Here is a 15,185-nt window from a genome sequence, read left to right on the forward strand (position 1 = left end):
CTTTTGCCTTCAGTCAACCAGATTGGTATGCTCTCCTGCAGCATGTAAAGTTTACTCTTTCTACTCCTGGGATCAATCTTGTAGTACACTTTCCTCAGACCATAGTGTGCAGTAGTCCTTTTGATTCCTGGCTATGGAACATTATAATTAGAATTAGCATACTTGGGCTTGTATATGTGCTACAGTTCCATGACCACAGGGCACAAAAACTCAATTTAGTATGGGACAGGGAATTTAATATCCAGAAAGTCTGAATTTTCTTTTCTCTCATTATCTAATGAAGCAAATTACTTGCCCCTTAAGACTGCAAAGGCAGGCTTGAAGATGTCAGGGATCCCCTCAATGGGTCCCTGGAGCATCCACCAACAAGGAACCCACCACCAGCCACTCCACTGGTTTTGAGCCAGAGATCTCTCCTTTGCTCAGCCCCACCCAGCAGATCAGGGCAAGGTTCCTTCTGAGCAGTATTCCCTGTGACTGGGATTGCCAGATGTTGTTGATTACAACTCCCATAATCCCCAGCCAAAGACCATTGCAGCTGGAGATCATGGGAGTTGTGGTCAACAACATCCTGCTTCTGAGGGTGGTGTTTTCAGGACTCTGCCCTTGTTGCAAAGTCACAAATGGAAAGGCTCCAGGCCCCCAGGAGTGCTGCTACCAAGCCCAGGCTGAACTGCTGCAGCAGCAATGGTGGAGCATCTGGCAGCAACACTGGAAGGGTCTCCTTAGAAGGAGAAGATAGAACCAGGCTGAGCTGTGGAAGATGAGTAGGTGAACAGAGAACTCCTGGTTCCTCCTCAAGCTCTCCAGTCTCAGCTCGTTTGCTGGTGCAACCATTCCTCTTGCTGTGCTTCCCAGCTGCTGCCTGACTTCCTAGCTACCTTGTTACCTATCCACCCCGATACAGTGTGGCAATCCTGAGACCAATGTGCCTTGCAGTCTTGCGACTCTGCTGCCCTGCTACCACTTCTTCATCACATGAGAATCTGACAGAATGAATGTGCAGGCAACATTTGGTGAGTCTCAAAAACCAGAAAGCAGTTGTGGCTGGTTGGCATTGGGGCACGGGAGAATCCAGTCACCCAGGCAGGACCCGTACCCCTGTCACTACCACCACTGCCACCACTTTCCTCCATGCCAGCAGGAGGAAAACAGGATAAAATTAGAAAAGCCAGGGCAAAAGGCAGGGGGAAAGACAGGGAACAGAAAAGGAAATGGGTGGAGAAGGGAGAAAGCGTCGCTGCACGCCCCCCCAACCAAGACTTCCTGGCAGCTGGTGAACCCTCCAGAGCAGGGAAACTCCTCCCGTCCCTCCTCGCCTGCCTGCAACTTCCTCTTTTGGTCTTACTGGCTGGAACAGCTGCTACTCAAGCTGCTCCAGCCAGTCTGATTCCTAGGGGGCTCCTCCTGGCACCGCCCCCAGGAAAAAGGGAAAATGTGTTTAAAAAAATAAGAATGCTCTCAGAAGCAACCAGGAAGTGTATTTTTAACCCATTATTTTAGTTCTTCCTGGGGGCAGTACCAGGGAGGAGTGCCTAGGAAGTGCCCCCCTAGGAATCAGATTGATAGGAGCAGTTTGAGTTGCAGCTGTTATAGCCAGTAAGACCAAAAGAGGCAGGGGAGAAGGGGCGGGAGGCAGCCAGTTTTTCTGGCTGCTGGTAAGTCTGATCTTTGACTAGTTTGTTTTGGGGGGTCTGGGTGGTGGTGGTGCAGCAGCCACCATTGCCAGAAAAGAATGGGAGGATTATCAGAATTTTCAGTGAGAAGAGGCAAGACTGCTTATTATTTTAATTTATTTTTATCCTACTTTTATGTTTTACTGTTATTAATGAAAATATGGATATACTACTTTTTAAGCAAAAAAAAAAAAAGTTTCCAAAGCTGTTTGCATAGCAAAGGGTATGATAACATGATTCACTAGCTGAAAAGGGCTTGCAGACTAAAAAACAGAACACAGTCAACAACAGCAACAGCCATTGGAGAGGTTCTCTGCTGGGCTACATAGCAGTAGTTATTTCCCCCTGGCTAAATATACAGGAGCTACCACTTCTAAAAGGTGCATCTTTGCCCAGTTATCAGGGATTGGCATACTGCCTAGCAAAGCTGTTCAGAAAAAAGAGATCTCTCCCTTTCTTTTTTTCAGAAAAAAGCTTAGTATCAGCTTGGCAGAAGCAGAATAAATTGTTTATATTAACAAGTGGCAAAATTCACATTTTTTTGGTAGGGCATTTAGGCTACATTTGGGATTTTTAAAAAAGCTCAGAATATACATAGGGCTGGAGCCTAAGCAGCACACACACAGAAGGAAGTTCCCACAATGGAACTTCTCCACCCCTCCCCCACAGCAGTTCCCTGGATTCCCATAATGCCACTCTTAAGGGTTAGGGAATCCTAGGTGTGAGGTAGGGTGTGTGTGTTGGGGGCAGGAGATCTCTGCTCATGCAAGGTGCCTCTGCCCATTTGTGGGTGATCTTATAAGACGAGTCTGGCTGGATCAGGGCTAAGGCCTGTCTAGTCCCACATCCTGTTTCTTACAGTGGCTTACTTTGATGCTCCTGGGAAGGCAAAACCCAGGAGATGAAGGCATGCTCCCTCTCCTGCTATTGCTCCTCTGCAACTGGTATATGGAGGCATCCTGGAAGTAGCCTACTATTACCATCAAGACTAGTAACCATTGATGGATTGGTCCTTGGTGAATTTATCTAAGCACCTTTTAAAACCACCCAAGCTTTTTTCTCTTGCTTTTTCTTCCTTCCTGGCGGTAGATGTAAGCTGGGTATGAGCTATGGTGCTCAAGAAGTGTTTGAAAGGGGATAAGCACAGTAGCGACTGTGGAGTGGAACCGGATCACAGCCTAATGAGTAAAGAGCAACTGGACAAGCAGCTTAGCCTGTTTCTACAAGGTTTTGACCACCAGGCCAGGGAGAGCTTGCAAGAAATGAAGAGAGAACTTGCTTTGCTCTTGCAGACAGCCGAGAAAGCCTTCAGAGTGGAGCTGCTGATGCTGCCCTTCCAAATGAGGAACATGAAGAGGAAAGACCTTCTCCATCTGAAGGAAGAAGAGGTGGCAGCCGTCTTAGCAAGTACTGAGGCCAAGGACTGTCCTGTGGAAGACCTACCAACCCCCAAATTGGTGAGGAGCAATAGCAAGCGAGTTAAAGTTACAACAGTTGTGGAATACAAAGAGGAGAGGGAACTGAACAGGATGCCAGCAAAGAAAACTTCTCAAAAAGTGTTTAATATCCATTCACTGGTTTCGTTGGCTTCTGTCATGAAGGGCAAACAAGGCTCCCCTCGGCACAGAGATCTGCAGAGGGGGATTTCCAAGAGTACATCCTCCGCCGAGAAAATCTGCGGCGTGACACTCCGGAGTGCTTTGATACCTTGTGAGAAGGGAGTTCCCTTTGTCAACATACCTCTGGATGATGGGCAGACCCTCTGCTGAGCTGGCAACGACCTCCAGAAGATCAACATAGAATTACTGAATGACGACACTGTCCAGCATATCCATACTTTAGTGAGCCAACTGACAGTCCTCTGTGGAAAAGCAACTGTTAAGTCGAGCTAATGGAATCCATTGGTGACGTTTTGTCTTGTATGTGAATAACTTGGATAATCTGCTCATGATGCTTTCTGTGTTGAATGAGTCTTTTTAATAGTTCATATACTAAAAATTAAACTTTAGTCTCTCTCTCTCTCAAAAACAAACAAACAAAAAACCAACACCACAACCCCACAAAACCCACCCAAGCTGGTGGCCATCACCACATTCATGGCAGAGAATTCCAATGATTAATTATGCACTGTATGAGGAAGTACTTCCTTTTGTCAGTCCTAAGTTTTCTGGCAACCAGTTTCATAGGATGACTGCTGGTTCTAGTGTTGTGAGTGGGGGGGGGGGGGGGGGACTTGTATCATGCTGTCCACCAGAGTTGCCGGAACCTAAGGGGTATACTCGTGGGTCAAATGGGCCGTAAGCCAGAATTTGGCTTTTTAAAAGCCAAATCTGGCCACCTAGCTGTCCACACTATGCATACTTTTATAAACCTCGATTGTGCCTCCCTTTAGTCACCTTTTTTTCTAATAGAAAAAGCTCAAAACATTGTCGCTTTACCGCATAAGGAAGGTGCTCTAGGCCACAGTAATTTTGGTTGCTCTCATCTGCACCTTTTCCAGTTTTATAATATCCTTTTTGAGATATGGTGACCAGAACTGTACACAGTATTTCAAATGTGACCATACCATAGATTTGTATTAAAACATAATAGTAAGAGTTTTATTTTTCAATTCCTCTCCTAATTATCCCTAGCATGAAATTTCCCCCTTTTTTACAGCTGTTGCACACCGAGTTAATATTTCCAGTGAGCTTTCCACCACAATCCTGAGAGTCTTCTCCTAGTCAGTCACCGACAGCTCAGACTCCATCAATGTATTTGTGATGCTGCGATTGTTGCCCCAGTGTGTGTCACTTAAAGTTTACTTACATTGAATTGCATTTGCCATTTTGTTGTCCACTCATCCAATTTGGAGAGATCCTTTTGGAGCTTCTCACAATCTGTTTTGGATGTCCCAGACCTAAATAGTTTTGTGTCAGCTGCAAATTTGGCCACCTTGCTGCTGACCCTAACGTCTAGATCATTTTTGAATAAATTTAAAAAGCACTGGTCCCAATACAGATCCCTGGGAGACCCCACTTCTTTCATCTCTCCATTGTGAAAATTCCTACCCCTGTATTTCCTATCCTTCAACCACTTACCAGTGCATAAACGAACCCATCCCCAATACTGCTAAATTTACTCAAGAGCCTTTGATGAAGTATCAAAGCTTGTAAAAAGCTTTTTGAAAGTCCAGATATTCTATGTCAACTGGTGCCTCTATCCACATGCCTGTTGACACTCTCAAAGAACTCCAAAAGGTTAGTGAGGCAAGACTTACCTTTGCAGAAGCCATGCTGATTCTCCTTCAGCAAGGCTTGTTCTTCTATATATTTAACAATTTTATCCTTAATTATGCTTTCAGTCAATTACCCTGGCACAGACATTAAGCTAACTAGCCTGTAATTCCCTGGATCCCCCCTCCCAGTCCCCTTTTTGAAGACTAGTGTTACATTGGCTACTTCTCAGTCCTGTGGCACAGGACCTGATTTCCGCTTCTCTCCGCAGTGCTTTCTGCCCTACTGTATTATCAAAAGTACCCCCAGGCCTTGGGGGGATATTCGGGGGGGCGGGGGCAAGGAGGCTGCTGCAAGGAGCAGCAGGTAGGGCAGTTCCTCTCTAGGCACTTCCTTCCACACATGGTGCTCAGCCCTGAGTATCCATTTGACGTTTCTCATATGGGGTTATACTATCACACTTGTTCTGGGCAGTGTCTTTTATCTTCCATGCCTCTTAAACTTTGTAGTCTACAGGCTACAGTAATGTCAGGCTACAGTAATGTCATTAGTAATGTCAGTTAAACTTGGTAGTCTGTTGCAAGCTAACGATTGGAAATCAGTAGGTGTCACAGTTTAGAAAGGTCATGATTATCAATGATACAGTAGGACTTAAGAGGCCAATGAAAAACCTAAGTGTGAGCGTTAGCCAGCACTAAGAGCAGAAATGATCTTGCAGCTGGCCTTCACCCAGAGCAATTCTGTGCTTTTATGCGGAATGTGACTTGCTGACATTGGGTCAGCTCATTTGGGCAAGGTTTAATGCTAATAATGAATTTGTGTTTTGATAACTGAATTCTGTTTCCAAGCATCTATGAAATGTTTTCACGTACAATATTAGCACAAAACATGTAGCTAGAGCAAATATTCCATTTCCTAGTTGGAATCTTTGGGGGTGAAGAGTTGCACACAGGTAATTTTCTAGCGTCCTGGAATCACAGAGATCATTGGAGGATCTATGACAGGGTTGGGCTGTAGCAGCAAATGCAAGGGAATCAGGATGGTGAAGCAAGCCAGGACCACATCAGGGCCAAAGAGAACTTGTTTCTCAGGCAGAGCCCCAGCTCAGACAGAAAGCCCTTTGTAGTCTTGCCTGTTCTGAAGGATCCCATTTGTGAGCCTTTGGTTGGCAGGGCCAGTCCAGAACCCAGGGACCTCTTACTCCAGGGCTGCAGTTATGACAGTTTGTCACAGGCATGGGTGCTCACAGCACCCAAGGCTCTTGGCTTCAGCCCAGGAAATTTTGTACATCTTGCTAGATGCTTCCATTCATAATTCGAACAGAAAATTCCAGACCTATTAAGACAGTAGCCCTATTCAGACTTCAGCCAGTTCAGATGATCACCCAACTCATTGCATGATAAAGGCAGGGATCCCTTAACCCAAGCTAACTCCTTGTGTGTTCATGTTTTCCCAGTGGACACCTAGATGGGCACCTAAAGTGCCTCTCTTCAGCGGGAATCCCCCAATGTATCACATGTGTTGCACAGTGCATTGTGGGATTCACAGAGGCTGGGATGAGTCCTGGGCTCAGATCAATCCTCCCTGCTGCAGATTGTGTGGGAGCACACTCCGCGCTCTCACCAAGTAACCAACCATCATCTGGGGAGAAGGCAAGGTTTAGGAAGCTTTCTCCCTGTCTGCCCGCCTGGTAGGTGATGTGAATGGCCCCATTATGTTGTATGTGTGTACTGATATCTGTACACTTGCACAGGTTTTTGTGTGAATGAATATTCCTGCGTTCATTATAAAAGTCAACCTTGGTGTACGTGCCTCAATTACATGGTGCAGATAGGAAGTGCAGTGCTGTACTTTCATTCAATGTAACCTGTAAATAACTGTATCTGTGCATAGATCTGTACCTGTGCCCTCACTGTACAAGCATTGAACATAACGTGTGAACAGGCTAGTGTTATTTCTCAAATTATGCTGAGGAACTATGATGGCTCCAGTACTTCAAGCTCCATTTCAAATGCACAAGACTAGGGCTTCCCTCTAAGCTTGCTTTTTTCCAAATTTGAGCTAAACTAGATGTTAGGTTAAGTCAGTAATAGGCATCTATGCCTCCCCACCCCCCTGCTTGGTTAACTAGCACCTGTGGGGGAGGGGGTAATCTGGATGAGACCATGAGCCAGAAATCACAGGACAGCAGCTTGAAAAACTTGCGGTAAAACACTTCCCTGCTACCATTAGTGAAAGGTAGTTTTCAGGTTTGTTTTTGGAGGAAGGAAAATAAACGTTACCCACTCAGCATCAAATGGTTGAGTTGTTAGCAAAGAACTGGAATCAGAAATACATAAATGTGACTGACATTTTAACTCTCAATTAATGAACAGTGCAGTCCTCTGTTCATTTACTTGGAAATAAGTCCCACTATATTGTATTGGGGCCTACTCACAGGAAATATGCATGGGATTAAAGGTAAAGTGTGCCATTGAGTCAGTGTCGACTCCTGGCGTCCACAGAGCCCTGTGGTTGTCTTTGGTAGAATACAGGAGGGGTTTACCATTGCCATCTCCCGTGCAGTATGAGATGATTCCTTTCAGCATCTTTTACAGCCTAAATAATCTAGAGTCTGCAGCACTGTGGGAGGAGAATCTCATAAAAAATTATCTTAGCCAAATATCTGTATGAATGGGTTAAACTGTTTGCCAAGTGTCATACACAAGACACTAGTCGTACAAGGATTCTTGTAGTCCTTATTCCCACTTCCCACTGTGGCCAGTATGGCTCCCAACCTGGGTGTCTCAGCAGTTCTTCAATGACGCTTTGCTACTCTACTGGAAGTGTTGCATGCTGGACAGACTGCAAAAGAAGTAAAACAGACTAGCAAGAAGACTGAAGCAACAGGCATGATTTCAGAGTATGACTGAGTGTAAGGCCAGAAAACAGTAGAAGAAGCAAAAGAATAACTGTGCCCTCCTTACCTCAGGTATTGTAAAAACACTCTGACTTACTTACCAAAGAAAACTGTCCTTTATATTGTTCCTTCACAGGGTCTTCCCTTGGTTTTTACCTGTGCTAGGAGGACAACAAGCTTAATGTCAACATTTCAAGCAATGACTGCCACCCATTTAGCTCACCTGTGAGGCTTTTCAGGCAGCAGGCTTTACCATGAGGCTTTCCTGTAAGTTTGGGGCATAACGGATACCCCACGCAAAAAGAGGATTTTTTTTACCCTGGACATAAATTGCGCTAGGTTCTAGTACGCAGGGGAAAACCTGAATCGTGTGTAAAGTGCTTTCTGAAATATTGCACAGACTTCTGGGTAAATCTGGCCGAAATGTGAACGCACACCCACTCTAGTCCCAAAGTAAAGTCGCAGTAAAGTCGCTGTCTGAAAAAGCTCCTGTGCAATTCATGGGCTGTCAGGAGACAGTTCAACACAAGTCCTGTAGAAAAATACTGCTAAGTGCAAGACAAGTGTGGTAGCTTTTAAAGAAAAAGAAGAAGAAGATGGAGAGCAAGTACCCTTGCCCAACTGAGGTGAATTGCATCATTTTGCTCACCATTGTTCAACAGGGAGATTTGGTGCTCATATTCTGTAAAAAGAACAAAGCATTTCCAGCTTGTGTTTACTCAGTATTACAGGGGCACACCATGTGTGCAGATAGTTTTTCCATAGATTGTGCTACTGCTTTCAGAAATGAACTGCCAACACAGTGGTCCCTACAGATTTTTCTTTATGAATCAGTTCATGTTTTTTGTCACATTGGGTCAGTCATACCCATGAGCCATTTGGTCAACTCCTTTGACTGATGTTCTGAAGCAACACTGCTGTCATTGTGACACGGGTATGAAAGCACTCTAGGAAAGGCAAGGGCTAATTAACACTTGGTTGAGTCCATTCTGAAATCCCCAATTTTAACCTATTGACCAAAAAAAAGACGAAGAAAAAAAAAGTGGCATAATTTTGGGGCAGATGAACTGTTAAGTTGGATCCCACATTATGCCAGTGCAGAGTCTTAGGTGTGTGTGCATTCCCTGAACTGTGACCTAGCAGTAAATCATACTGTACGAGTGTGGTTCTTAAATGGTGCTGTTGTAGGCCATTGTTCTAATTGTCGTCGCCTTGTCAGATCAGATTTTCTTACCTTACATCTGCCATGTGGGAGGTCACTTGAAAAGCTTCTAAAATGAAAACCAGTTCCTTCTGCACTCCAGCACAACTCTACTGAATCCTCAGAGTGGGAAGGCTGGCTGGTAACAGGAGGGCATTGCTAGTAGGTTTGCACATGCTGCATGTTACCAGGAACTGCTTCATGTATTATGCTGTGGCTAACTCTATCATTACTCACTGGGGAATTGCTGTCAATCCTAGCACCTTAGCAAATAGTATAGACATTTCCTTACATCGGTTTGTTGCTTATGTAAAAATAGACCTTCAGCATGTAATGTATGAAGTGGCCATGGGAGAATTGCCAGCCAAGATAAAAGCACAGGAGCAGCCCTCTGCTGAATTACCCCCTTTAGAGCTGGCAGGCACATGCATATTAGAGCCATGCAAATGCCCCTGTTATCTTACTGCCAAGCAGGGCCTTTAAAACACATTGTTCTCATGCTAGCACTACCTCCTACTATAAAACGACAAATGTGTGACAGTCTAAAGAAACCGGCTTACATATTGTGCAGTGCACCATCCTAAGCGAGAGGCACACACACTGCAGGGTTCTACTCGGTAGCACATGGGCGGTGCTGGTTGTGGAAGTGGGCGCTTCTCGGCCTGCTAAGCACAGGGCCATCGCTGTTCCGACGCAGCTTCCATTCTGTTCCAGCAAGCTTTTGAGTAGAACGCCGCAACGTGGGTGCATCTCGCTTTGAATAAAGGTGGATTGTGCAGGATTGTAAACCACTGATTCTAATCCTACTTCTGTTATGACTCCATTCATTTTTTCAGAATATTTCTAAAACAGTAGACAATAAATTCACAGGGGTTTTAGAGACTTTATTTATGTATAAACAATTTAAACACTTTGCCATAAATTATCTTTGCCTGTCTCTATTCTTTGCTTAGCAGCAAATTAAAATTAATATAAAAACTCAATGAACAATTCATACATGTATATTACAAAAAAGTTCTGTACCAAAGTTCTTATTCGACTTTTTATTTTTATTTTTTTAAATATTTTTTTTCTCTTGGTGACCATAATGTGATTGTCTCAGTTTCTCGACCAAACAAACACACTAATAATTTTTTTTAAAATCTGAAACAGTGATTGTGCCTTCTGGCTGATGTATGTACAGGGTGATCTGAATTGGTGCCCATTTGCAACAGTGTTAACACAATGCCCACAGCTCTACTAGAACTGATACCAACAAACTACTGAATCTAAACAGACTACACCCTGTAACTGTGTTATACTGTCCACAATGGAATCTTCAAAGACAAACAGAGTATGAAATTTATCAGTAGTGATTTATAGCCACCATTTTGAATTGAACTTTACACTCTGCCCTCTTTGAATAAATTAACTTTAGGCCAGACAAAAGCAGGGTCAGAGTGCAAATGCAGGTTTATATTCCTTAATATATTTCTGTTACTATTTCCAGTGCTCTGTTGCGCCTGTTCTCATTTCTTCCAGTTGCTACACACAAATCACCCCAGAAGTCATGTATTAGATGCACCTGTATTTTGCTTTTAAATGAAAAACCTTTAGAATGTTTATCAAACAAGCAGCCTGAAGAATTTTTCCCATCAGCTGGTCTAGTGGAGGTGGGTGGCCCTCTTGGATTTCTTGAAAGTTTGCTCACATGTGAATGGAGTGAGGTAATATAAGATGAGGCCTTCTTTTTTCAATATTTTTGTTGTGAATTTTTTTTTCTTTAGACCCAGAACAAGTGGGTAATATTTATGGGGTACTTTTAAATTTGCACATAATTAAAGTTTTCAGTCTGGCTTTAGTCCACTTCAGGATGTTCTTTTGAATCACTTGGACAGCAGCATTTAACTCAAAAAATGTGAGCTTTCTTGCCACTTATGATCCCAAAGTAGCTCAGCCTTTGAGTGCCCCGTTGGTCTTCATCTCCTTAGGAGAGGAGATAACAGTTGCAACTACTGATTCATCCAGGCAAGGATGACAGCAGGTTAATTTGTTACCTCTTTCCCATTTCATTCTGTCTTAAGAACTGGATGTTGCTGCTACTGTCTGCCAGCTCTGGGTACTGCTCCACTGGGAGGACATAGTATCCTTCATAACCTTGCACCCTCCCTGTGGTCAAAAGTTGCTGCTTCTCGCCTTCAGTCCACAGGCGGCTGCCTTCTTTGCCGTCCCGTGCCTTCTGCTGCTCTTTGGCCCAGGCTGACCCCAAGGCACGTTGCCGGGCTTGGTCCAGTACTCTTGCCTTTTCTTCATCCAGTGTGTCAGGAGTCAAGCCGTAACGTATGTTAATCAGCAAGGTGGAGTACTGGAACTCAACATTTGTAAACCTTCGAGTCCTTCCATTGACTAGGAGAGTTGGCTGGGACACGGTGACATTCACTCCACTGTCCAGCACCTTCCTCCCACTGGTCATTGCGAGGGTGACAAGATCACTGTCGGATGAGCCAATCTTGACAAAATAATGGGTGTCCTTTCCCTCAATGCTATAGTGCATCTTTTCTAGGTAGTAAGCATTGTTAAGCACAGAGGCAATCTTTCGGCTGTCTTCCGTTGTGACACTTGAAACTCCTGTGGTTACTCTGCCTTCCTTCACAGCAAACATGATGCCCTTGCCAATGATTGGAGTGGTGGTTGCAAACCAGTGGCCTGCTTTTTCTCTAATAATAGCATGTAACCTTTTAGAAATGACTTGTCCCTCAAGGGCCATGAAGGCTTGGTTATGCCTTTCAGTTGTCTGCTGGACTCCAGTAATGAGCTGGAAGAACAATGGGGGGGGGGGAGGAATTAGCTACAGATTATTTGTAAGCATAGACTACAAAGAATTCTTTAATGCTCATTAAAAGCCTAACTCATATGAATAAGTTCCTTATCTTCACAGTTAAATAAAATGCTAACACACAGCCAAATCCGGTGATTTTGGCAAGTGTACAGAAATCCTCTGTTAGTGTTGCTTCTCCTTTAGAAAGGAGGCTTGGCACCATAGATCCCCTGCTCAAAATTCTTCTCCATGAACCAATGGATAAAATGCTAGGGACTTGTTACATCTCTGAACTGTAATGGTATGTGTGGACAGAAGGCTGAGCTGTAGTTTGTTATGTACCAGGTGATCTTTAATTTTTTCAGGTGGATTAAGTACAAAGTCTTATCTGCAATGATTGTACCTTGCTTCTCCACAGTCCAGGGGGCTGCATAGCAGATTCCACAGGTATAGCAAAACTTCTGATTTTGGCCCCCTTCATTTCTTCTTGAAAAGCCCCCTTTTGAAACTCAAGGGAGTTTCAAAAATAATTTCCAGTGCAGGTTGACCATCTGCTCTTGATGGGGGTGGGGGGAGATCAGAAGTCCTGCTGTACAAGTACAACCTCTTGCATGCAGGGGTGTGGGGACAATGAAGCGGCGAGGTGTGTCCCCCAGCTGCCAGGGTCTCTGGGGCTGCCAAGGCACCTCTTGCCTAGGGTAATCTCTTGCTTCCAACCCTCCCACACCCACCTGGTGAATTTGCTGGCTGGAAGCACGAGAGGCAAAGGTGGGGGCGGGGACCAAGCCAGCCAGTGTTTAAATGCGATGCTGGCTGAGAAGGAACCCTAGTGGCCACTCCCCTTGCATACATGTTGTAAGCAGGGGCATGGTCAGTGATTGGATGGGGCCATTGAGACCCATTGCTGAGTCTCCCACCGGGGAAACTTTGCACTGAGACCGAATAGCCCCATCCCAGCACAGACCATGCCCCCCTGCATCTGAATTGGATGCTGGTGGTGTGGCTTGGGCATGTGTGCTCTAATGCATGTGGGGAAATCAATGAAAAGGGAGCGACCTGCAGGACTCTGTCCTCCCAGCCACTGGCGAGCTCCCTACACAACTGTTTACACACTACTAAAAGAACTCTCCAAATCACAGCCTTTCTTTTTACTCACTTTCTCCAAAGTGGCCTATACTAATGCTACCAGCCAAAATAGCTGATATCGCCAAACCATGGCACAAGGAGCCTATCTGTATCCAGTCCAACACCAGTGCTATGGCTCCTTGAACCAATCAATATCCCTATTGTGTCACAGGATAGTCAAGAGAGCAGTTCCTATTAAACAGAGGGTCAAATCATGCTTACTGAAATGCAATAATATTACAGCCTCAGATGAGAATCAAAGCTAGTATTAATCATGCAAAATCTTATGCCAATGTTTTATGATGTGATATTTGAAGACTGTTTTGCAGATGAGGTATATCCTCACATTTTATGCTGATATAAGCCATATTTAGACATATGCTTTACGTGTGTGCAGGTATATGTACACAACACATGCACTCATTTTATGACTCTACATGCATTCACTTTAAAAGTGAACCTGGGTACAGCTCTCTTCAATGCATGGTACAGATAGCAAGTGTACTATTGTATGTGCGTTTAACGTAACATGTGAATAACTGTGCATATGGATCTATACATGCTTACCCTGTACACAGATTGTATGTGCAGTTAACAGAACAGGTGAATAGCTACAGTGTTAATGAAATCAGAAAGCAGAAGCCATTAAATTACTCAAATGGTAGATACTTTACTCTAAAAGAAAAGGTGCTTTTAATTTGGATATAAAGATATTTTTAAATGTCTTTGGATAACAGGAATAACTAATGTCTGAGACTGCAAATTGTAGATGCATTTTTGCAAATAATTCAAGTAATTTTCTGAAAATTCTTTACATGGGAAAAAAGTAAATTATGTAGCAAAAATGGCAGCTCAGCTCAGCAAGATCAAAAGCTCTGGTGAACATGTTCAGGAATTTTTAACATATTTCCATTTAAGCATACAGCTTGATTTCATGCTTGAAGTTTTTATTAATACCAGAATAAATACATGTCACAGTTTTTAATGCCCTACATTAGGGCATAAGTGTTGTAATATTATAAGATGAACATATAATTAATTTACTTGGGAGTTTCCCTATGATGGTTAATGAAACAACATTTCAAGGGTAGATACTAAAAATGTACTGTTGTCTCAACACAACAAAATTTGTCTCGACACAAATAAAGATGCTCAGCATAAGATCCACTTGATTCACTTTACTTTCACCATTTTTAATCTACCTTCTTTTCAACTTAACTTGTTGGTGTTAAATGTACAAAATAATGCCAAATGCAATGTCCTTAGCAAATTCAGTATGTGTATAGAAAGAGTTTCTGCTTACCTGTCCATTTTCACATGCCTGAGACTCTGAGAGCTCATAAGGAGGTGGCACAAAATACATTTTTGCTCTTGGGAAACCAGGTATAATGTTGCTGAGCTGAAAGCCAAACATCACTAACCAGCTCTTCACATCTGAGAATTAAAAGTAAATACATGTGTGAGAGACCCAGAGGTGTGTAGTAAAGATCGACAGAACTGAATCTGATTATAATGCAGGACAGAGCTCCAGAATGTCTAGCCTATTTTGTTTCTTGACACTTTGGATAACCACATTACCTAGAGAACAGAAAGGACAAGAGTTGTGACTTTTGTATTAAGAAGCAGAACACTGACAGGGAACGTCTCTTCTCAGTTAAGCTATCCAGTTCAGCGCAATCATAAAAAGCAACCCTTCTCTCAGTTGCTAGGATAGGAGGCTGCTGTCACAAGCAGCCTGGGCTAGGCTGCTCATCTGGAACGCCTAACCCCGCTCTTAAGCCTGGCTTTTAGCCAAGGTTAAGGGAGCAAGCACTCCCTTAACCCAGCTGCTGGGCTCATGTGTCTCCTCAGGCTCCACGGAGCTCAAGGAGACACAGGGACAAGTGACTAGAGCATCAGCTTGATCGGGAGATCCCCCAAGCACTGTGCTCATTGCGTGGTGCTTGTGGGATATGCAGAGAGAGGCCAAGAAAACGAGTCCCAGCTTCTGTTGCTACACGCTGATGGGAGCAACGCGGATAGTGCTCCACGCTGCTCCTCACAGCACGGGTTCTGTGGGTGTGTGGCTTGTACACCAAAGGAACACAGACTACTCAACTGAACCCTGCCTCCCCGCCCACGCTATCGTGTGACTAGCTCCTATAATTCCTGCCTGGGACTCCTATTTATTGTTTTTACTACCATTCTACTACTACTGTTACTACTACTACTTGATAGCTACAAAATGCCCAACCTATGGTATAATGGCTGAATTAGACACAGGTGTAGCTAC

The 15,185-nt window shown here is 44.0% G+C and overlaps 2 protein-coding genes across 22 annotated transcripts in view; one reads left to right on the forward strand and one right to left on the reverse strand.

The window, feature by feature from the left end:
• The first annotated feature begins 599 nt into the window (after nucleotides 1-599).
• Nucleotides 600-3,633, forward strand: LOC128342098 (borealin-2-like). Its single transcript, XM_053288985.1, has 2 exons — nucleotides 600-1,016; nucleotides 2,766-3,633. The coding sequence occupies exon 2, from the start codon at nucleotides 2,786-2,788 to the stop codon at nucleotides 3,443-3,445; it is 660 nt and encodes a 219-aa protein (XP_053144960.1). The 5' UTR covers nucleotides 600-1,016; nucleotides 2,766-2,785; the 3' UTR covers nucleotides 3,446-3,633.
• Nucleotides 3,634-9,854: 6,221 nt separating this feature from the next.
• The window catches only part of TENM2 (teneurin transmembrane protein 2), a 1,486,671-nt gene continuing 1,481,340 nt past the window's right edge, over nucleotides 9,855-15,185 (reverse strand). For all 21 annotated transcript variants that reach the window (XM_053288965.1, XM_053288966.1, XM_053288972.1 and 18 more), the window contains 2 exons: nucleotides 14,217-14,347; nucleotides 9,855-11,785 (listed from right to left, as the gene is read on the reverse strand). In XM_053288965.1, the coding sequence (XP_053144940.1) occupies nucleotides 11,024-11,785; nucleotides 14,217-14,347 (893 nt within the window). In that variant the 3' untranslated portion in view covers nucleotides 9,855-11,023. The remainder of the gene's footprint in view (nucleotides 11,786-14,216; nucleotides 14,348-15,185) is intronic.

This window comes from Hemicordylus capensis, chromosome 2, assembly GCF_027244095.1.
Source record: "Hemicordylus capensis ecotype Gifberg chromosome 2, rHemCap1.1.pri, whole genome shotgun sequence".
NCBI lineage: Eukaryota > Metazoa > Chordata > Lepidosauria > Squamata > Cordylidae > Hemicordylus > Hemicordylus capensis.